Source organism: Podarcis cretensis (assembly GCF_951804945.1).
Source record: "Podarcis cretensis genome assembly, chromosome: 4".
NCBI lineage: Eukaryota > Metazoa > Chordata > Lepidosauria > Squamata > Lacertidae > Podarcis > Podarcis cretensis.
The window spans coordinates 85,964,536-85,986,697 of NC_137173.1; the positions used below are offsets into that span (position 1 = coordinate 85,964,536).

General features: G+C 43.2%; 2 protein-coding genes across 2 annotated transcripts in view; one reads left to right on the forward strand and one right to left on the reverse strand.

The window, feature by feature from the left end:
• Positions 1–22,162, reverse strand: part of UBAC2 (UBA domain containing 2) — an 85,899-nt gene that overhangs the window by 39,385 nt on the left and 24,352 nt on the right. The gene's annotated exons all lie outside the window — the stretch shown is intronic.
• Positions 859–9,446, forward strand: GPR183 (G protein-coupled receptor 183). Its single transcript, XM_079975004.1, has 3 exons — positions 859–1,980; positions 2,193–2,363; positions 8,125–9,446. The coding sequence occupies exon 3, from the start codon at positions 8,154–8,156 to the stop codon at positions 9,234–9,236; it is 1,083 nt and encodes a 360-aa protein (XP_079831130.1). The 5' UTR covers positions 859–1,980; positions 2,193–2,363; positions 8,125–8,153; the 3' UTR covers positions 9,237–9,446.

Genomic DNA, 22,162 nt, shown 5'->3' on the forward strand with positions numbered 1-22,162 from the left:
ATCATAGAGTTGGAAGAGACCACAAGGGCCATCGAGTCCAACCCCCTGCCAAGCAGGAAACACCATCAGAGCACTTCTGACATATGGTTGTCAAGCCTCTGCTTAAAGACCTCCAAAGAAGGAGACTCCACCACACTCCTTGGCAGCAAATTCCGCTGCAAGATGAAGACATCTTGCAGCCTGGAATGAAAGTAATTTCAGGCACAGAAACTGAGTGGACTCACAATGGAACAACATATTCTGCTGTACCTGAGGGTAGATTAGGAGTAGAGATGGATTTGGGGAGAGGAACCGGTTCAGTCGCACTGGGTGCAGAGTCTCAGTGGCACCACAGGGGGCTCTGCAACTATTATGCAGAATGGAACGTGAGGGGCCGGGCGGGGGGGGGGGCACCAAATTTTGGTATTGCACAGGGCTAAAATTTGAGACCCCAAGTTACAACACTGTTGTTAGCAAGCTAGCTTCGGGGGCTGTTGCAGCCCCAACCTGAGGCAGCTGCCTTATTGCTTAATGGCAGTGAACTTTGGAAACATGTTTCTTAAGTTTAAACAAGAGCACCACAAATCACATAATCCATAAATGGAATCATGTTTAATGCATCACTGAAGTCGCACAAAGTACTACAGTGGTACCTTGGGTTAAGAACTTAATTCGTTCTGGAGGTCCGTTCTTAACTTGAAACTGTTCTTAACCTGAGGTACCACTTTAGCTAATGGGGCCTCCCACTGCCGCCGCGCCACCATTGCATGATTTCTGTTCTCATCCTGAAGCAAAGTTCTTAACCCGAGGTACTATTTCTGGGTTAGTGGAGTCTGTAACCTGAAGCGTCTGTAACCTCAAGCATTTGTAACCCGAGGTACCACTGTATTTTGATCACATGCCTACATTAAAAAACAAACAAACACCTGAGCATTTCATTGCTTTTTGGAAAGACTACACTATAAAATACTAAGCAGGTGACAGCTTATTAAAAATGGCACATCACACAGCATATTAATAGCTTGCCTCTTAACACCAGTTAACTGTCAGTAACTGAACAAATATGACTGCAAACTTGATTACATTTACAACTCATGGACTGATTTGCATTAGCTGGTGTGGAATTTACTTGTACAAAATCCCCCACACAAAAATCAAGAGATGCTTCAGGGAACTGACATACATAGATACCCCAGGTAATTTCCTATGGAATGACTGCTTTTTAGTTTAGGCTTGTATCATCCCATTCATTATGTAACACAACTTCTTCTTTTTTAAGCCGGGGAGGTCCTGAAAACCCCACAAAACAGACTATACAGAATACAGCACCATGGCCCTTTCAAAACATTTTCCATTTTTTGTCATAGAAACCCACGAGATGCTTTAAGTTCTTTAGTCAGACCATGATATACAAAACCTATCTACCCCACAAAACCTCACTTTTCACCAAAACCTGATACTTGTTTCTAGGTAAACAAAACATTGGCTAAATTTCAAGTAGACGTCACAGTTCTTCCCTTTTTAGTGTGGCAGGTTCTGTTTTGAGTTGGCTTTCTTGTCTAGCTAATTAGATTTTATTTGTGGATGTGTGCCCTTGCTTGCCATACGTGTTCTCTTACTGCTAAAGGAAGGTCACACTCTCATTCCTATTTTATATTTGAATGAGATCACGCCCCCATGTATTTTGGGGGACTCAACATTTAGAAAATGGGGGGAGATTGTCCAGAGTTGTTGAGCAACAAAGAAACCGTTCACCGCCAGCTACTGCCTATCGCCTGCCCAAATGCCGCTGCAACACCCAATCAAAAAAAGGCCTTGCCGCAGTAAAAAAAATCCTCGTCTTATACCCGGAAAAGTACGATACCTTGCTGCCATCATGATATGAAGTCTGGACCTTGGTTTCAAGAACCACTTGTGCTGAGATTATGATATCTGCAACAACGCTGAGCATCCACACCATCATAGCCCATCAGGCTAAAATATAAACACCTTCATCTTACGGTAGATATCATATCTAGCAATTTTAACTTTCCCCTCTGCTTTTCGGAGTTTCTTTTGTGGGGGGGAACTGATGAAGTAAGGTTTGGTCTATGAAAGCCATGATCTCTCGGTTTCTTTTTTAAATGCCGTTAACACTCGGGGGGGGGGGGAGAAACGAAGCATGAAAAACATGAGGTGAATAGATGCTGTCACTTCCCATACTGTTTTTTTAGGTATACTTCAGCCATAGGGAGGGGAAATGCCATCAACTCCTTAAAAGGGTAGTCTGACCTAATCACTCGTAAGAACAACACGCAAAGGGGAAACAGTTGCATCTGAAATGTGTAGCAAGTGCAAGCACCACACAGAGGACTTAACAGAGGACTTAACAAACTACTGATAAAGTGAGTAGAGGGAATACTATGTTCTGTTCTTTTCAAAACAAGGCATTTAAACTGCTGTGGGAGTCAAATTTTCTGATGTGACTATGAAGCAGGCACTTCTTTAGACAGGAGAGAGAAGCAATTTGTGGAGAGTATTTATGATACAGCAATGTTCATAGAAGCATGCAGCAGGGCAAATTGGCAATTAAACTTAAGGGACTATGCAGGGATGGAGAAGCTCACCAGAAGAATAAGAAATCAAGAAGAGAGACTTTTTAAAATAGAAGGGGGGAAATTTATTGATTCTTTCAGGACATATTGTAAACAAATTAAAACATTAGCGGGATTGACATAAACATGTGCAGTAAGAGATAACTAAGGGGTGGATAAAGGAAAATTTATAAATATATTTGAATTGGATATGCAGTAACAAAAAGATATGAAAGAAATAACTGCAGAAAGGAGGGGAGGGAAGTTGAGGGGAAGGTAAATTAGATTTGTAAGGAGTTTGCTTTTCTGGCTAAAATGTTTCTATAAGTTGAAAAATAAGAAGCATGTAGTAGGACTGTAGTTTAATTTCAATTGCAACATTGTTAATTTTTCTAATATAGGTATTGGGGTGGGAGTTAGAACCGGAAATTAAGGCTTATATTAAAAGAGTACTAGGAAAAAAAACTGGTTCAGTACAAGTTTTTAAAGAATAAAGGACAGGTACTTATAGGATATGAAGTAATATTAAGCTGTTATTTAAAAACTAGTTTAATCACTATTCATGTTTAAAGAATGTGATAATGGCTTTACAGTTCCCTTTTTAAAATGATTTTTTTCTTTAAAACTTTTTATTTTTAGGATGCATTAAAATGTCTTCCCACTTCCTGGGGGAAATTGTTCTAAAGTAGTCCAGCCCTATGCATGTTTTACAATATCTAGTGCTTTTTAGTTTAGAAAAAAAGGCAATCAAGAAGGGACATATAGAGGTGTGAAAAATACTACACAGTGTGGTGAAAGTAGGCAGAGAGACTTTTTCCTTGTTCTCTTCTAATACTAGAACTCAGAGTCACCCAATGAAGCTGGAAATTTCAGGAGACACAAAAAGAAGTGTTTCTTCACACAGCACATGAGAAAACAGAAATTTGCTGATGTGTTGTGATGGGCGCCACACAGTGACTTTAGAAGGGGCTAGCCTATTCATGATGGTGGGGTGCTATCTCAAGTAAAGGAAATGGTATACCTGGGGTATACCTGTGAATACCAGTTGCAGGTGAACATAAATGCAGAAAGTGCTGTTGGACTCATGTCCTGCTTTTGGGCTTCCTATAAACATCTGCTCCCACCATTGCTCTGTCCCAGTTTCGGCCAACCTAGCAATTTGAAAGCATGCCAGCACGAGTAGATAAATAGCTGCGGCTGGGAAGGTACCGGCGTTTCTGTGCGCTCTGGCACTCGTCATGGTGTCCCGTTGCGCCAGAAGCGGTTTAGTCATGCTGGCTATGCGACCCTGGAAAGCTGTTTGTGGACAAATGGCAGCTCCCTCAGCCTGAAAAGCAAGATGAGCACCGCAACTCCATAGTCGCCTTTGACTGGACTTAATATAATAATAATAATTTATTATTTATACCCTGCCCATTTGGCTGAGTTTCCCCAGCCACTCTGGGCGGCTCCCAATCAAGTGTTAAAAACAATGCAGCATTAAATATTAAAAACTTCCCTAAACAGGGCTGCCTTCAGATGTCTTTTAAAGAGAAGATAGCTGTTTATTTCCTTCACATCTAAAGGGAGGGTATTCTAAGGGTGGGCACCACTACCGAGAAGGCCCTCTGTCTGGTTCCCCGTAACCTCACTTCTCGCAATGAGGGAACTGCCAGAAGGCCCTTGGCACTGGATCTCAGTGTCCGGGCTGAACGATGGGGGTGGAGACGCTCCTTCAGGTATACATGATCGAGGCCGTTTAGGGCTTTAAAGGTCAACACAACACTTTGAACTGTGTTCAGAAACGTACTGGGAGCCAATGCAGATCTCTCAGGACCGGTGTTGTGTGGTCCCGGCGGCCACTCCCAGTCTCAGGCCTCTTAAGCTGTGGTGGTGAGGGCAGGCCCTGCCCCCTAGGCCCGATGGAGTTGGCTGGAGAGGGAGCGGTCTTCCTAGTACTCACAAGAGCAGCAACAGCAACTTAACCATCCAGAGGCCCTTTACCTTTTTTTTAGCTACCTGTTCTTACCCCCCATTGATTAGATTTACTCCCAAAGAGGTATGCATAGAATTGTCCCCACAGAACCCAAACCTGTCCACATTTATATGGACACTGTGTCCACTGGAGCTTACTTCCAAGTAAGCATTGACAGGGGGCTTCAATCCTCGGATAACATCCAAGCTGCCTGCCCACTCATGCAATGGAAGCTAGTGGAACAACAGGATCCCTGGTTTCTCTTAGAATCATAGAATTGTAGACCATGAAGGGACCTTGAGTGTCATCTTGTCCAACCCCCTGCAATGTTGGAATCTCAACACGTGGTTCCCCTGTGTGTCACCCAACCCTATGGAGCAGATTTTTGGCACACACAGTGGGCTACAGGGGTAAGGGAAGGAAAGAGAAGCCCTGTTATGTGTGTGAACGTTCACACAACATTGGATCTCACTCCAAGTGGTGTATGAATAGGCTTCACAATGTTTTGTTGTTTATGTTAAATGAACAGTGACCTTGTAATATACTTTGGCTTTTTAAGTGGGGCAGAAACGTAATATTCACAATGCATTTTCTCATATATATTTTATCCCACAGTAAGTTTGATCCCCCCCTCAAAATAACAGTACACTCTTATATTTATATTCAAAACTCTGTTCCACTGTATTCAGTGGCACTCATTAAGATAAATGTGCATACGATTGCAGCCTCCGACTTTTTATTTAAGAACAACTGCAAATCATACACTTTCAAAAAGTGTTGTCATTGCTTTCAGTGTGATAATGATCATTGCACTTTATGTATATTTGACAGTTAAATATTATTTTAATGTACCAAATCTGACAAGTTGAGGGTTATGGTTGTGTATCTTTTAACCACTTCATTAGAGCGAAAGGTTCTATACATGCTGGTTTGTATCACTGCATAATGTATGTTTAATGCATTCAGCAACTCATTTTGACATCTCTAGGGTTCTCTGCCAATTCAAGACATTAATAGATATGACACTAAGAGTTTTTCACTTTTCACAGGCAATCACATTTCAAAACTGCACACAACTATATCTATATGCTATGTTCCCATTAGATACTGGTCATCCTAACCTCACATTGGCAATAATTCAGTATCATTTTGTGTATGGACACCTGCATTTACTTCACTCATCCTCTCTTGATATTTTGACGGGCTTTCTTCTTTATGAACTAGATAAATTTACAAAGCTGATTTTTTATCTATCGCAATTTTTCCCCGGACACAAAAATCTGGAAAAGGACATTTGATTAATGTATTGAGTTTGAACAGAATATGGAACGGAACCGGTATACTTAAGCATAAAAACATACTAAAATGTTACAAAATCTTCTTTATTTTGCAGTTGTGAGGTCTGATTTGACATTGTGTGTATGCAACAACCCTTAAAGGAGGCTAGAATTGCACCAATCAGCCACAGAGTGAGAAGAGGGATGGAGGGGGGACTTTTCACAGTTTAGTCAAGCGCATACTTAACTTTGTCCTGTTCAAATAACCCAGCCTATTTGTGGAGTTCTCACTGTCCAATACATCTTCCATACACAACTATAACCATGCAGAAATTATTGAAATGGAGGAGCATTTCAGCATTCCACCAATTCCCACAGCCCATCAAAACAGATAATGAGGATTCCAGCTTCCCTTAAAGAGCTGTGCAAATGCTTTGCTGGCTGTGAGATAGGGGCATTACATCTATAGCTCCTATTTCATGCATTTCTGTCTAGGGATACAAATACAGATGATAGCTTCTCAGCACATAAAGCCCCTGGTTAGTTCAGGGCACTGCTATATAAGCACAACAAATTCAAAAACACTTGAAGCAAACTGCTGTTAACATTGCAACTACTGGAAACCCCAAAATTAGGAATCACATATATATAATATTGTGAAATACACAGAAATTGGGAGGAGCAGTTCTATCTATTCATGTCTCCTATTAAAAACTCCCTTGCACTTGAAACAAAAAATCATTAGGAGTTGTGCCAGCAAAGTCTCTTCCTTCCTCTTTTCTGCATCTGTTGTCTCCACCCCGCCCTCCTAACCTAGGTTAGTTTTTGTACTTGCACAAAACGTAATTCTCAATAAACACACTATGGACTGAGCTCTAAGTTGCTGCTGCAGCAGATATACTACAAATCAAAGAATATACCCTCATCATCCAAGACAGCTAGTGAGGTGCAGAAATAATGTTACTACAAACTGAACTAATATCCTGTTTTTATTAACTGTGCCACAAGACAGCTTTGTAAGACAGTCGTGAAGCAATCTGTGTGGCTGAGGGTTGCTAACTATACAACACACTAGACTGAGCAGAGTGAAACTCCATGTAAGTTTGGGAGCTGAAAGCCACACAACCACTTCTGCTGCCGCAACCAACCATTGTAAGCTTTCTAACCACTGTGGAGTGTAGATGAATGAACCTAGACTTCATTTCTTTCCCCTCATACAACCATAGCCATGCAGGATGGAAAAATTGTTGGACTAGTGAAAAGGTTTATGAAGTAGTATGAACGTGCAAAGTTTTATTTGGTAAATAAGGAGTTACTGTGCTGAAAGTAAGAGGTGGGTTTGTGCACCGGGTCGGGGGGAGGGTTCTTAATGGGTGTGCAATCCTAAAATAATATCACAAACTTATTTCCTCCTTCGACACACCATGAAACAAAGGGTGTGCATGTGTGTGAAGAAGTGAATCTGAGCATGTTGGAGGTGTTTGGGGAGAGGATAGAACCTCTTTAAACAATGCAAAGGCTCAATTCACATGAAAGAAGTTCACACACAAAATATTGTACTCGTTTTTGGAAAAGTAAATCTTCAGGACCTACTTCTAAAATGCTAGAGAGCTGCAGTCAAAGCTCTGACTGTTTTTGTTTTTTAAAAATAAATAAATGAATAAATATATTATTGGCTGCTTCCCTGGCCTTTGAGCTCCCACCTCTGTTTGCTTACCACTTTCCCTTTAACAGCACACAATTGCTTCCGTTCTTAAGACTGACGTGAGGATTACAGACAGAAGTTAGTCAGAGAGAGCAGGCCACTGGGACAGGTGGGCTTTGGAATTTCCATTCCCAGGGAGACTGCATGGGCAATTTTTCACAGGGTGAAAAAAAATAGCCACATCAGAAGATCTGACAGTGTATTTTGCATCATTGCAAGGATTAAGTATTTCTGACCTGGTCTGCCAACGATCCTTTCAGACAGATCGTTCTGTCATACTGTTCCAAGTCTAGTGTCATGGTGTCAGTTTCAGAAAGCAGGTTTCTCCATTTATTAATACTGCCAGTGAGCAGTTAGGTTAATCCCGAAGAAACCAGAGGCATGGCTTTTGGCCCTTCCTTTCCAAGTTATTAAGTTGCTTTATCTCATTTCAAACTTCTGATCTTCTACAGACTGCTGTTTTGAAATCCAAACTTAAAGAGTTGGAATTATACTTTTTAAAAGAAGAAGAAATAATTTAACTACTAATTTAACTACTTGGTTTTACACAAGGCTAACCTATTGACCACTTGCAATGAAAAATATGATTGCCTATATTAAACACAACACACACCCCTGCCCCTTCTGTTTTTCTAGGTCTCCTAAACTTCCTGGATATATCAGCTATGGCAACAGCCTGGGCCACCGCTGCCTCAACAGCCCATCAGACTAATAATTCAACTTGCGACCTATATGAGCACAGCGATACGGCACGTATCCTCTTGCCCATGTTCTACAGTGTTATTTTCTTAATCGGAATGCTTGGAAATGCACTTGCTTTGGCTGTAATCGTTAAGAACAGAAAGAAGATGAATTCTACTACTATTTACTCAACGAATCTTGTTGTATCAGACATTCTTTTCACTACGGCGTTGCCTGGAAGAATAGCATACTACGCACTGGGCTTTCACTGGCCACTTGGAGAAGCACTCTGCAGACTCTCAGCACTTGTCTTTTACATCAACATTTATGCCGCTGTGAACTTCATGACATGCCTGAGCATTGACAGGTTTGTCGCCGTGGTTCATCCTTTACGCACAAAGATCAGAAGAGTTAAATGTGCCACGTACATCTGTTGCTTTGTGTGGTTTCTTGTACTTGCCCAAACCATTCCATTGCTTTTACAACAAATGTCATACGAGGAAGGAGAAAGAATAACATGCATGGAATACCCAAACTTTGAACGAATTGCAAATCTCCCTTGGATACTTCTTGGAGCCTGCCTTCTGGGATACGCATTCCCCCTTGGGATTATATTAGTCTGTTACTCTAAAATTAGTTGCAAACTCTGCCATATTGCAAGAGAAAACCCACTAGCTGAAAAGTCCGGAACCAACAAGAAGGCTTTTAATACAATTATTTTTATCATCGTTGTCTTTGTCATCTGTCTTACTCCATATCATGTTGCCATTATTGTATACATGGTTAAGAAGATTGTACTTAAAGATATCATTCCATGCAGCAGTCGGCAAATCTTCCAAAAGACCCTCCATTACACTGTTTTCCTGATGAATTTAAACTGCTGCTTGGATCCTTTTATCTATTTCTTTGCATGTAGAGGATACAAAAGAACAATCATGAAAATATTGAGACGTCAAGGAAGCATATCACTATCGAGCGCTGTCAAAACAGCTCCTGAGGAAAGCTCTCGTGATATAGGAGACACACAGCTGTCTCCCCTTTCAACATCTCTAAATGGAAAAAGGTGAACACAAATTAACATTTGAAACGTGCTTCCAGAGTTTCTATTTCAGAAAACATTGGTAACAGTAAAAACCACGAACTATTTCTTTTTTTAAAGGAGCTAATATTTTAATTCTTCCAGGAGTGGCATGGATTGGAGTGGTGATGTAGCACATGTAGCCACAAGAAAGAGAAAAACTGGCATTGTATTTGCTTTTAAAATTTGTTTTCATGTCTTTGTTTGTCCATGTTGCTTTATCATGGGTTGCAGTTATGTATATTTCTATTTCTGAATCTCAGGAGCCCAGGCAGGAGAGTGATTTAGGACTTAGACAGAGAAGCAAGCTAAAATTAAACTGAATGTTTAACTCCAGTTCATTCACCCTTAACACCTATGACTGGTACAAGGGATATACCTGGAAGGAAGCATGTAATCATCTTTGCTTTTTCATAGGTAACGAACTATATAAAATCATCGTTTATATATAAAAGCCTCCTGTCACAAGAAGGGGGTGATTTGCCTAATCTACCAGTGTGCCTTTCCAATCTACCATGTGGCTCACACAATACATCTCCAAGAATATGCAGTATGCTGGCAAACAGTAGAGTATGAAGCTACCACAGCTGGGCAGATGGTAAGCAACCAAGATAGGGAGGAGGTCAGAAGCAGGGTGCGGCTAAGAATGGCACTTCTTTCGGTAGGAAGCCAGTCACTGATTTAAGCAAAAAAACACCCTGTCTCTTAGCTTCTAAAAAACAAAGAAGAAAATAGCACGTTGTACAAGAGGAAGGAGGGAGGGGTTGCTATCCACCATCAGCAACATCTGCATCCTAAAAACCCTTTGTTGCAATTCTTCTGGTTTACTTTTCATACTGTTTTGTTTTCCATTAGTGAGTTCTTTTGCATCCTGATCCTGGGACTTTTTGTTTGTGTTCTCGTACCTACGTGCTTTCCTTTCTCAGAATCAGGGGGATCACGTTGGGCTTGTTTTTTTAAAATCCCAAGCATACATATAGGCAGCTGTGTTTTGGCAGAAACCAATAACCTCGCTCGGTCCCTGCTCCTGCCAACCTAGCAGTTCGAAAGCATGTCAAAGTGCAAGTAGATAAATAGGTACCGCTCTGGCGGGAAGGTAAACGGCGTTTCCATGCGCTGCTCTGGTTCGCCAGAAGCGGCTTAGCATGCTAGCCACATGAACCGGAAGCTGTACGCAGGCTCCCTCTGCCAATAAAGCAAGATGAGCACCGCAACCCCAGAGTCGGTCACGACTGGACCTAATGGTCAGGGGTCCCTTTACCTTTTAATAACCTTGCTTGGATTAAGGGTGAACTATGATAAATTAGTAAGCATGCAAGGGAAGTCATTCATGAAATAAGAGACTGAAGAATGGGTAGATATGTACAGAAACATATATTTTATAAATTCAGCTAAAAAAACTCTCCAGTAGGAAAAGTAAAGCAGCAGAACAATAGCTTAAAAACTGGCTATTATGAAAGATGTGTCTATAAAATTAGAGATATTGTGGTAAAGGGCAGTACCTAGTTTTATAAGGCAATAACTCTCCCAAGTATGAAACCCAGAAGCAGGAACAGTGATTGGAACTTGAGGTCTGGATGGCACAAGCTACTTGTAGTATTTTTAGAGACATATCAAGTGAAAATTAGGTGGTATGTTTCATTGTGGGAGTTCTGATACCTCCTGCTGTTATAAATAGTTGTGGACTGGTACCTAAAAGCAGTTGCTCTGTAGTAAAACAAGCAGTGAACACGCGGCGCATGACAGCTGCCCGTGCAGGTGCGGAACCGTGGCAGAGCTCAAGCTACCAAAAGAACAGGAGTTAACACCACTACCAGTCCTTCCTTCCATTTAAGGATCAATAGATTTTAAAACATCAGAAATGAGTTAGGAACATTCCCATGTGAGCCTGGTACTAGGTAGCATTGAGTGACAGATGGAAAAACAGCCTGATTTTTAGACTTTTAAGGGTCGTATTTTTTCCTTCTAAAAATCACGTGTTTGACATGTTAATTGGTTTGAGACTCATGGCAATCAGCGACTTCGTTATTTGTCTGAAGAAGAAATGTAACACAATATCTATTCTTTAGGAACATATACAAATATAGTCAAAGCAAATTAAAACCATCTACTTGCAATTTCCAACCTATGTTCATTTCACTTATTTATATTCCTGCTATTTTCCTGGACGCTTTATTTTTAGTCTAAGAGCAAGAAAAGCTGGGTCTACAAAAAGGTACCAATGCCACATATGCCTGTTATAAACATTGTTGTAATAGCAAACTTGAAGTCAAGCCGAAAAAACTAAGAGTTTTGCACGATAAAGGCTTAAAGAACTGGCTCATATTAACTCAACACCCTTTAATGTAAAGCTAGTGAGGAATGGTTCCCTAAAGCACTGTTCCTCACGGTGGGCTGAGATGGAGCAGTTAGCCTGGAGCCACTTTCAGGTGGGCCTCCTTGCAGCTGCCTGCCCAGGACCTTCTCGCTTGCCTGTCTCACCCACTAGACATATCATAGCCTTTTGGTTGGACCAACTCCTTGCATGCTGAACAAAGGTGGTCACGAGATGGAGAAACTGGGGGAAGAAGGAGGTGGGAAATAATGTCTTCCCTCAATGCCAGAAGTTTCGCCACCACGAACCCAATACAAAATGTATTAAACCAGGAATGGCCCTTGCGATGCTATTGGACTGCAACTCCCATCATCCCTGACCATCTTTCCATGCTTGCTGGGGATTAAGAGAGTTAAGAGTCTAACAGCATCTGGTGGGCCACTGGTGCCCCATCTGTACATTAAACAATACATAATAGTCAACCTAAAAAACTTGTACACACATGCACACAGAGCAGAGAGTATATACCGTATTTTTCGCTCTATAACACGCACCTGACCATAACACGCACATCGTTTTTAGAGGAGGAAAACAAGGGAAAAAACATTCTGAATGAAACAGTGGATGTATCATTTTTGTGCTTCATGCTGTGGCCACAGACATGTGATCTGATGGTGAATTTGGGGTGGCGCTGTGGGTTAAAGCCTCAGCGCCTAGGACTTGCCGATCGAAAGGACTTGCCGATCGAATCCCTGGACTTGCCGATCGAATCCCTGCGGCGGGGTGCGCTCCCGCTGCTCGGTCCCAGCGCCTGCCAACCTAGCAGTTCGAAAGCACCTCCGGGTGCAAGTAGATAAATAGGGACCGCTTACCAGCGGGAAGGTAAACGGCGTTTCCGTGTGCGGCTCTGGCTCGCCAGATGCAGCTTTGTCACGCTGGCCACATGACCTGGAAGTGTCTCCGGACAGCGCTGGCCCCTGGCCTCTTAAGTGAGATGGGCGCACAACCCCAGAGTCTGTCAAGACTGGCCCGTACGGGCAGGGGTACCTTTAGCTTTACCTTTAATGCAAAAATCCTGAGAATCCCTGTGGATCCATCCTTGGAACCACGTTTTTGCACCATTGCAGCCCCAGGCAACAGTGGGTGCCTGATTTTTGGGGGGCAGGCTGTAGCCATGGACATGCTATGTGCTCTGATGGTGAATTTGGGCTGACCCAATGCAAAGATCCTGAGGATCCATGTGGATCCATGTTTTGTAACCACGTTTTTGCACCATTGCAGCCCCAGGCCACAGTGGGTGCGTGATTTGGGGGGGCAGGCTGTAGCCATGGACATGCTATGTGCTCTGATGGTGAATTTGGGCTGACCCAATGCAAAGATCCTGAGGATCCATGTGGATCCATGTTTTGTAACCACGTTTTTGCACCATTGCAGCCCCAGGCAACAGTGGGTGCGTGATTTTTGGGGGGCAGGCTGTAACCATGGACATGCTATGTGATCTGATGGTGAATTTGGGGTGACTGAATGCAAAGATCCTGAGGATCCATGTAGATCCATGCTTTTTAACCACGTTTTTGCACCATTGCAGCCCCAGGCAACAGTGGGTGTGTGGTTTTTGGGGGGCAGGCTGTAGCCATGGACATGTTATGTGATCTGATGGTGAATTTGGGCTGACCCAATGCAAAGATCCTGAGGATCCATGTGGATCCATGCTTTTTAACCACATTTTAAGTGGGGAGGGAAGGAAAAACACAGAAGGGACAAGGAGCAGGAGAGGGGTGTGCAGAGAAGCAGCTGGCTAAGAATGCAGGAGAGGGGTAGGGAGGAAAGGAAGGCAAAAGTTTTCCCTCACCTACCCACCCAAGCCAGCCAGCTCTCGCTCTCTCTCTCTCTCTCCCTCCTGCATGTTTTCAGCTTTCCCCTCTGCTTGCCTGGAGGGGAGGGGCTTTCCCTGCTCTTTGTTCCGTTTGAGCAAACACAGCAAGGAAACAGAGATGGGTGGGCAGTAAGACCCTGAGGCAGAATGCCGGAAAGCTGCCGGTCCTCTTTTCAAGTTTCCCTTCTAGGAGACGCTGATTTTTGCCTGCTTTTTTTTTGCCTCCCCTCGCACCAATTGGCTCCAGGGACCACACATTTGCTCAATAACACACACAGACATTTCCCCTTCCTTTTTAGGAGAAAAAATCTGCGTGTTATAGAAGGAAAAATACGGTAATATTCCAAAAAAAACCCCAGGGTGATCACGCCCGGGGGGTGCGATCTGACACAGTGGCAATCATGCCTGGTTAGGGGGTGCAATCGTCGCAGCCGCGCTCACGCCCAGCCGGGATTTTGTCACCCCACCCTCTTTATTACTACACGACACAAGCTCTTCTCCACCTTTTGCAATGTTTTTGGTGGCTCATGCTAAAGGATAATACAGAATTCTGTCCTTTTAAGCAAGAGAAACCAGGCACCAAACTTTCTGCAGTTAGTATCTGGTGACTTACTAACTTTCCTTCTGAGACGCTATAAGTAGAAGTGCCAGCTATCAAGGATCATGAGGTGTGTGGGTAATGGGACAAGCTACTTAAGTATCTGCAAATACAAAGGGCACGTAAATTAGTTGGTGCAGACAAACTCTTTATATTTCATTGCAGGTACTTTCAGATATTACTATTACTGTCCAGCAATGTCCCTTCCATTGCACAGAGATGGTAAATGCAATGTACAGTGGCTTAAGATTCAGCCATCAGCCTGTCATTAACCCTCTATAAAAGACGTATATTTAGGCTGGGATACTGTCAATGCCGCAAAGAGTCACAAGTTATCTGCAAAGTCCTGACATTTCAGAGCAGTATCTCATGATCTCCCATTGCGGCTTCATCCTTGGCAATGAAGAGGAAGGCAGTCTGGTGACTTAAGTCTGGCCAAAGGTACTCTTCCCTTTATAAATGTGGCCTCACAAGGCAAAAAAATACTGACAGTATTTTCAAATGTGATTAATGAGCAAAACGCTGCAGACAAGCTGGTAATTAGCAATGGTAATTATCAGTGTTGTCACTAGTTAATCCTTTGAATTGTAGAAAAATTCATGTATGGAATCTGAATATACTTGGCTATGATGAAGAAGGTAGTACCCAGACATAGGGCTAACACACTAACTGAAATCAATGGAGGTTAGTTATGACTGACTAAAATCCAATTGATTTCATTGGGTGTACCTAAATCTGGACCCAACTCTTTGTCTTTAGGTGCTGCAGATATCTTCTTAGAAGAGGGATGTTCCCTTCACTTTTATACTGGAGGGAATGCCTGTTCTAAGTGTGCCCTTGCCGCATGCAGCTTTTATTTGTATAAAAATAAAGCATTTTTTTAAAAAAATCTGCCATCTAGTTGAAAATGTCATAACCCTAGTAATTACTGGTATGTTATCCCCTGAATCAAGTTCTCTCATACAGGAGATGAGAAACCAGCACAGGAACACCATCTCTCCCGCTCCTCTTCTAAAAAAACCCCATGGTTCTCATATCTTCCATGACCAGACATGATATTAGTGTCAGCAGCTAAAGAGCCAATTGTGCTACTGTTGGTCCCTGACACTGACAATGGCAGAGATAGTGGCAGAATTCCATACAGGCCCCTTGTACTGCATCCTACAGGTCTTTTCAGTCTTTTTCTGAGCCCTAAAGAACAATGTGTAAACACATATTAGTTCTAGCTTTAGCTGTGTTATACATAACACTACATTTGGGATTTATAAAAGTGAGTAGGCAGAACTCACATATTGTGAAATACAATTTCACAATAATTGTACAACTAGTCTGTGACCTCAATGGAACCTATTGTTTAGTTTGACTTTTTTTCTAAGTATCAAAAACATTTTGAGACATGGAATCGTGTTTAGGAAGAAAGGAAAAAATGCAAGTCCTCACTTTTTGGAGTCAACCTATTATCTTGAAATACATTTAAGAATAACCTGCAGTACAAACTCCAACCCACACAGCACACTTTTGGAAAAGTTATTTGTATATATATTTCCCACTCAGATAAAAACAAACCAATGTTTCAATTGCAAAGCTGATGAAATTTCTATACCTTCCTCTAAGCAAACTTTTTGAGAAAACTAATAGATTAAGGTCAACGCACATCTGTATGTGCTTATACAAGTTACCAAGGCAGAGACACAACATGTGGTTTATGTTTTGAAATGCTTTCTCAGAATAGCCCGAAAACTTCCTCCCAAGAATCTTTCACAACATGATATCCATCAGTATAAACAAGAAAAGGAAGCGAAGGTACTGCTGGCAAGACACCTTTCTCATTTGATTTGCCACCTCATTATACCTTGCCGCTTCTAACCGCATTAAGCACTTTTTGTGTGGTGACAATATTGACTGGAAGTGAAATTGAGGTTTTTCAAGGTGCTGAACCAATCCTGCCATGCAGCTTACTTGTTGCAATTGCCAAATTTTGTGCGCACTTTTTCATTTTGAAAAGCATTTCTTCCAAGACAATGGCAAGAAAATACATTACCAAGTATTAAACAAAATTTTAAAAAGAAAATGAAGTCAAAGCTTTTCTAAGACAAAAAACCTCCCTTATTTCCGTGAGTAGCTGTCGTGGTTTTATGTCTACAACAAAGTCAAGAAAGCCATTCTCTGCACAAAGAAAAGGGGAAATAATCATAATTTTACTGCAAAAAAATAGGCAGGACTCACACAAGTGCCTTTCAAAAGAGCCTTGCAGTTAAGAGGAAGTTTGCCCTTATCTTCCTTGATGTTGCTGCTTGGAGTGGAAAAACAAACAAACGTAAGTGGGCTTGCTCAGAAGCTGGGGCTCTGGCACTTGCCCTAGGATGCAAGGTCATCTTATTGGTTTTATTCATTTATTTAATAAAATGTATACACTGCTTGATTGTAAAAACAACAACAACACACCACAAAGCAGTTTACAAAAGGATAAAACAAATCAATAAAAAAATACAACAATAGTTTAAAACATGCAAAAAGTTGAAATACTAATGATGCACACATGCCCTCTTCAAATCTGCTCACTGGAACGGGGCCTGTATCAATGCTATGTTGGATGGCACTAGCAAAAGTGTTTTACTCATGGCAAAGAGAAGACTAGGTACTGTGAAGCAGCCTTGGGAGATAATAAACTGTCACATACTGGTCTGTTTCTCTCCAAACAAACCACAAACGGAAGCCAAGGTCCGTTCCAGTATGCTGCTCATTCACTGTAAGTCATAAACCATAAGCTGCCGTGACATGTGAACCAGTCCACAAAATCCAGGGTTCAAATGGTATTTGAACCTGGGTTCCCATGTCTAAGCTCCAAGTTTTGTCTAGCTGATGAAATATCACTTTCTTGAAGCCCTACCATATCAGAGTAAAGCATCAAGGTACTTTTGCAAGATATTGCATCATCCATGTAGACATTTGCGAGGGTGGTGGAAAGAAAAGAAAAGAACTTGTGATTTTTAAAAAGAAAAGGCTTTTGTAAGCCTACAGCTAGGAGTAGTTTCATGGATATCAACAGTTTCAACAGCTATGCCAAAGTCACACAACAGTTTGCAACCCATAAAGTCGAATGCAGGTCAACAGCTGTGTAGACAGTCAACCAAGTGGTTGATAAAGTTTTGGGGTGTGTTGTCAGCAGTATGCTGATGACACACAGCTCTATTCTCCTTTACATCTGCAGGCGTAGCTGTGGATGTGCTGGACCGGTGTCTTGCCTCGGTAATGGACTGGATGAGAGCCAATAAACTGAAGCTCAATCCAGATAAGACAGAGGCACTGTTAGTGGGTGGTTCCCTAGACCAGATGAATGGGAGACTGCCTGCACTTGAGGGATTGACAATCCTTCTTAAGAAGCAGGTACGTAGCTTTGGGGTGCTCCTGGGTCCACTGCTGTTGCTTGAGGCCCAGGTGGTGCTGTGTGCCTTCTGCCAGCTTCAACTCATGGCCCAGCTACGCCCCTATCTGGGCAAGGGTAGCCTAACTTCCGTGGCCTATGCTTTGGTCACCTCTAGGTGGATTATTGCAATGCGTCATACATGGGGCTGCCTCTGAAGATGGTTCAGAAACTTCAGCTGCTGTAAAATTTGATGGCCAGGTTGCTCACTGGACCAAGACGGTTTGAGCATATAACATCAATCCTGGCCCAACTACACCGTGTGCCAATTAGTTTCCAAGCCCAATTCAAAGTGCTGGTGCTGACCTTTGCAGTATTACATGGTTGAAGACCTCAATACTTTAAGGACTGCCACTTCCCATACAAACTGACCTGGACCCCGTGCTTGTCATTTGAGGCCCTTCTCTATGCCCACCCCCATCCCCAAGAGGTTTGGAGGGTGACAAAATGAGAAGCAGATTTTTCTGTGATGGTTCCCCGTCTGTGGAGTGCTCTCTCCAGAGAGGCTTGCCTGGCAACTATATGTCTTCTGGCACCAGGCGAAAAATTTCCTCTTTACTCAGGCCTTTGGCCATTAAATAATCTATGGTCTGTTCAATGTTGGGAGGGGGGGCTGTTGTTATGATAATTTTAAAAATTATGCTGTGTATTATTATGCTCTATATATTTTTAAAATTATGCTGCGTAAATTATGTTCCTAATGTTGTGCACCGCCCTGGGATATTTGGCTAAAGGGTGATAGATAAATCAAATAAATAAATCTCCTGTATTTACTATCTGTGCAAGGCTGCAAAAACAAAGAGGATTTTCAAGGATCTGACATATCACAATATTCAGGGGTATAGGCTGGATCTGGTTTTGTGGGTCACAAGTTGTGCAGGCTATGTAAAAACAAGTTAGTCCCTAGATATAGTAGGAAGCCTGCACAACTTATGGCTGAACAAGCCAAACACAAGCCACCAGCTATTTCTTTGGCATGCCAGGAGATTGACACTCACACATGACCATGGCAGTTTTTACAATCCTAAGCATGCAGCAAAAACCAATATGTTAATGAAGTTTGTGGGCTGCATTTGGCTTGATGGATCACATATTGTAAGGTCTGATCTCTTATGTCAGAGTTAAGACAGTCACATATGCCACCAGCAAGTCAAACTACTGTATTCCATGACTGCTCTGTAGCAATAATAGATACTGAACAGTAGAGGGCAATACAGTTACATCAATAACTCTAGCCTTTTGAAGGCAAGGAGAATAAATACAACTAAGATAAAGCATGGGCATACAGAACGATATTTAAGGAAATAGACTAAATACGATGGAATGAATCATTCGGAGTGTTGCTAATATCCAAAGATAACAACAGCACATGAATGCTATACTCATGGTCTCTCACAAAGATGGCCTAGCGTTCTATATAGAATCAGCAATTTCACATGGAATTATTAGGGAACTTGCCACATCCACCATAAATACTTTCAGTCTCAAACCAATACTAAGCATTGCCCATGCACTAACAATAATGCAGCTTCTTGATTTCTTAATTTTAAGAAAAGCCCCCAAGGTCTCTTGGCTTTGTAAGTACCGATTGTCATCTTTCTGAATTCTCAGAGCCAAAGTCCAAACCTCTGCACTAGTGCTTAGTGCTTGAGGAGATGTATTTGGGCTTTGTGTTGTTTTCCCTCGTCCTTTGAAAGTTCCAGAAACCTGAAGTCTGTTGCGGACATGTGTGGACATGTACAGTGGTACCTTGGGTTAAGAACTTAATTCGTTCTGGAGGTCTGTTCTTAACTTGAAACTGTTCTCAACCTGAGGTACCACTTTAGCTAATGGGGCCTCCCTCTGCCGCCACGCTGCCACCGTGCGATTTCTGTTCTCATCCTGAGGTAAAGTTCTTAACCCAAGGCACTATTTCTGGGTTAGTGGAGTCTGTAACCTGAGTGTCAGGGAACTGCCATCGGCTCAGGGGCAAGAGGGGGAAAGGCGGATGGATTACAGAGAGCCCCCAAAGATCGTGGGAAGCAGCACTTCCTCAGCGGAGGAAGCCACGCCTCTAATGAAGAGGAGATGCAGGGCTCGAAGGATGCAAGGCGGTGCCAGGACACCTTGCCTGAGCAAAGCGGGGAGGAGGGAGGTCCCCCGTTACTCATGCCTTCCTTGCGCAGTAGGCTTTCGTGCAGAGAGGGGAGGCTCAGACTGGGGGTCAAGAAACTACTCTGCTGGGGAAGATTTAAGCATCGCCCACTCTAAGATTCTGCCAGTGAATGAGCAAGACATGGAATAGAGGCGCTCTGCATTCTAAAGGTTTTTTTTAGCACTAATAAGAAAGCTTGAGAACAGACTAGTGAGGCATCTTGCCTGATTGCTCTCGAGCAACCACCTGATACCCTTAACACTGAGGTACCACTGTACTCATGTATTTATTCACCTATGCATGCAAACATTTTTTAAAAAGGCTATCTTGGAACAATGCCATAATGAACCTTTACCAAAAACAATTTTCTCTCCTCTCCTTCTCACCCACAGGATGTTCTGACACAGTCGCCACCGCCATGGCAGCTGCTCAGGACAAGCACTGGCTTTTCCTCCTTCCTGAGTTCAGCACTGGTGGTGCTGGGGGGGGATGGGACTGGGACATTCTGGGATCATATCAGAAGCCAGTTTGGCTTTTGTAATTCTGGGACTGTCCCTGGAAAATAGGGACATTTGAGGGTATGCCACACATGAGTGCTTGCATGAAAATTCTAAGTGAGCCCAAAGCACAGGAGAGCCGAGTACAAAAAGTTCATATACCAATTTATCTGCAGGATTTCTAAAATCTGCCTGCTCTTACTTGCTTACCGCCCCCCCCACTCCATAGTCTCTGGTAATAACAGCTATTTCCTGAGCAGCTACAGCCTGGTTCCCAATGGAGCATTGCTTATAAAGCAAATAAGGTAAAGGTAAAGGGACCCCTGACCATTAGGTCAAGTCGTGACCGACTTTGGGGTTGTGACACTCATCTCGCTTTATTGGCCAAGGGAGCCGGCGTACAGCTTCCGAGTCATGTGGCCAGCAGGACTAAGCCGCTTCTGGCAAACCAGAGCAGCGCATGGAAACGCCGTTTACCTTCCTGCTGGAGTGGTACCTATTTATCTACTTGCACTTTGAGGTGCTTTTGAACTGCTAGGTTGGCAGGAGCAGGGACCGAGCAACGGGAGCTCACCCCGTGGCGGGGATTTGAACTGCCAACCTTCTGATCGGCAAGTCCTAGGCTCTGTGGTTTAACCCACAGTGCCACCCACGTCCCTATAAAGCAAATAAAGGTAAAGGTAAAGGTACCCCTGCCCGTACAGGCCAGTCTTGACAGACTCTAGGGTTGTGCGCTCATCTCACTCTATAGGCCGGGAACCAGCGCTGTCCGCAGACACTTCCGGGTCATGTGGCCAGCGTGACAAGCTGCATCTGGCGAGCCAGCGCAGCACACGGAACGCCATTTACCTTCCCGCTGGTAAGCGGTCCCTATTTATCTACTTGCACCCGGGGGTGCTTTCAAACTGCTAGGTTGGCAGGAGCAGGGACCGAACAACGGGAGCGCACCCCGCCGCGGGGATTCGAACCGCCGACCATGCGATTGGCAAGTCCTAGGCGCTGAGGTTTTACCCACAGCGCCGCCCGCGTCCCTTAAAGCAAATAGGCAATAGCAAATGAGGCATCAGTCACCAGCATGCTGAAAAGTGTACATCGTTCTGCAGACAAACTGCTAATAGGTGGTAGAATGCGCCTGAAACAGGGCTGTAGCTCAGTATTTTACATAGAGAAGGTCAGAGGTGTAATTCCTGGTATCTCTAGGTAGGACGCAGGAGACTGCTGCCAAAAATCTGGACAGCTGTTGCCATTCAGTGTTGACCATGCTAAGCTAGATAAGCCAATAGCCTAGCAGTCAACGGTTTCCAACCTTTTCGAGTCCACGGCTCCCCTGACCAAGTACAGTCTTTCTGCGGCACCCCTGAGGGGCTCAGGGGCCCAGTTATGTCACCCCTTGCCTACAGGGCTGGCAGCCTCTCGCCTTTTTTCAAACACCCTCCCCTTGTGGAGTGTTCCCTCAGCCTCCTCTCCTTGGGAGTCCTCAGGGCAGCTTCTGCTGCAACAGCTGTGCAAACCTTTGGGAAGCAGAGATGTGAGAGGACATCAGAGGAGGGAGGGAAGGAAAGAGGGACAGAGGCCAGTGTTGTTTGCGGCACCCCTGGCCATCACTCAAGGCAGATTTCTAATGACAACTAGGGCATTTCGGGAAATGTCGTTTCACGATGCTGGGAAAACAACAACTTATTTTATAGTAATTTACAACTGGGAGTGATTGTGTCAACCTCCCATTTCATACCACTGTTCTATAGCGGAACTAGGGCTTTGAAAGAGTGGCTGGGGAAGTCCAGCCAGATGGGCGGGGTACAAATTAATTATTATTATTATTATTATTATTATTATTATTATTATTATTATTACAAAAGGATTGTCTTCTTTCTCTGCTGGGAAATTCCCCAGAATACACAGGACCACATCAGGTTCCATCCGTCTCTGAGGGTGGGACATCTGAATGCCATTAATAATTCTCCCTCATTTTCTCTCAACCAACGCTGTGCAGCCCATGGCATTCTCTTTCCTTCTTTCATATACAGTCATACCTCGGGTTACAGACGCTTCAGGTTGTGTTTTTTTGGATT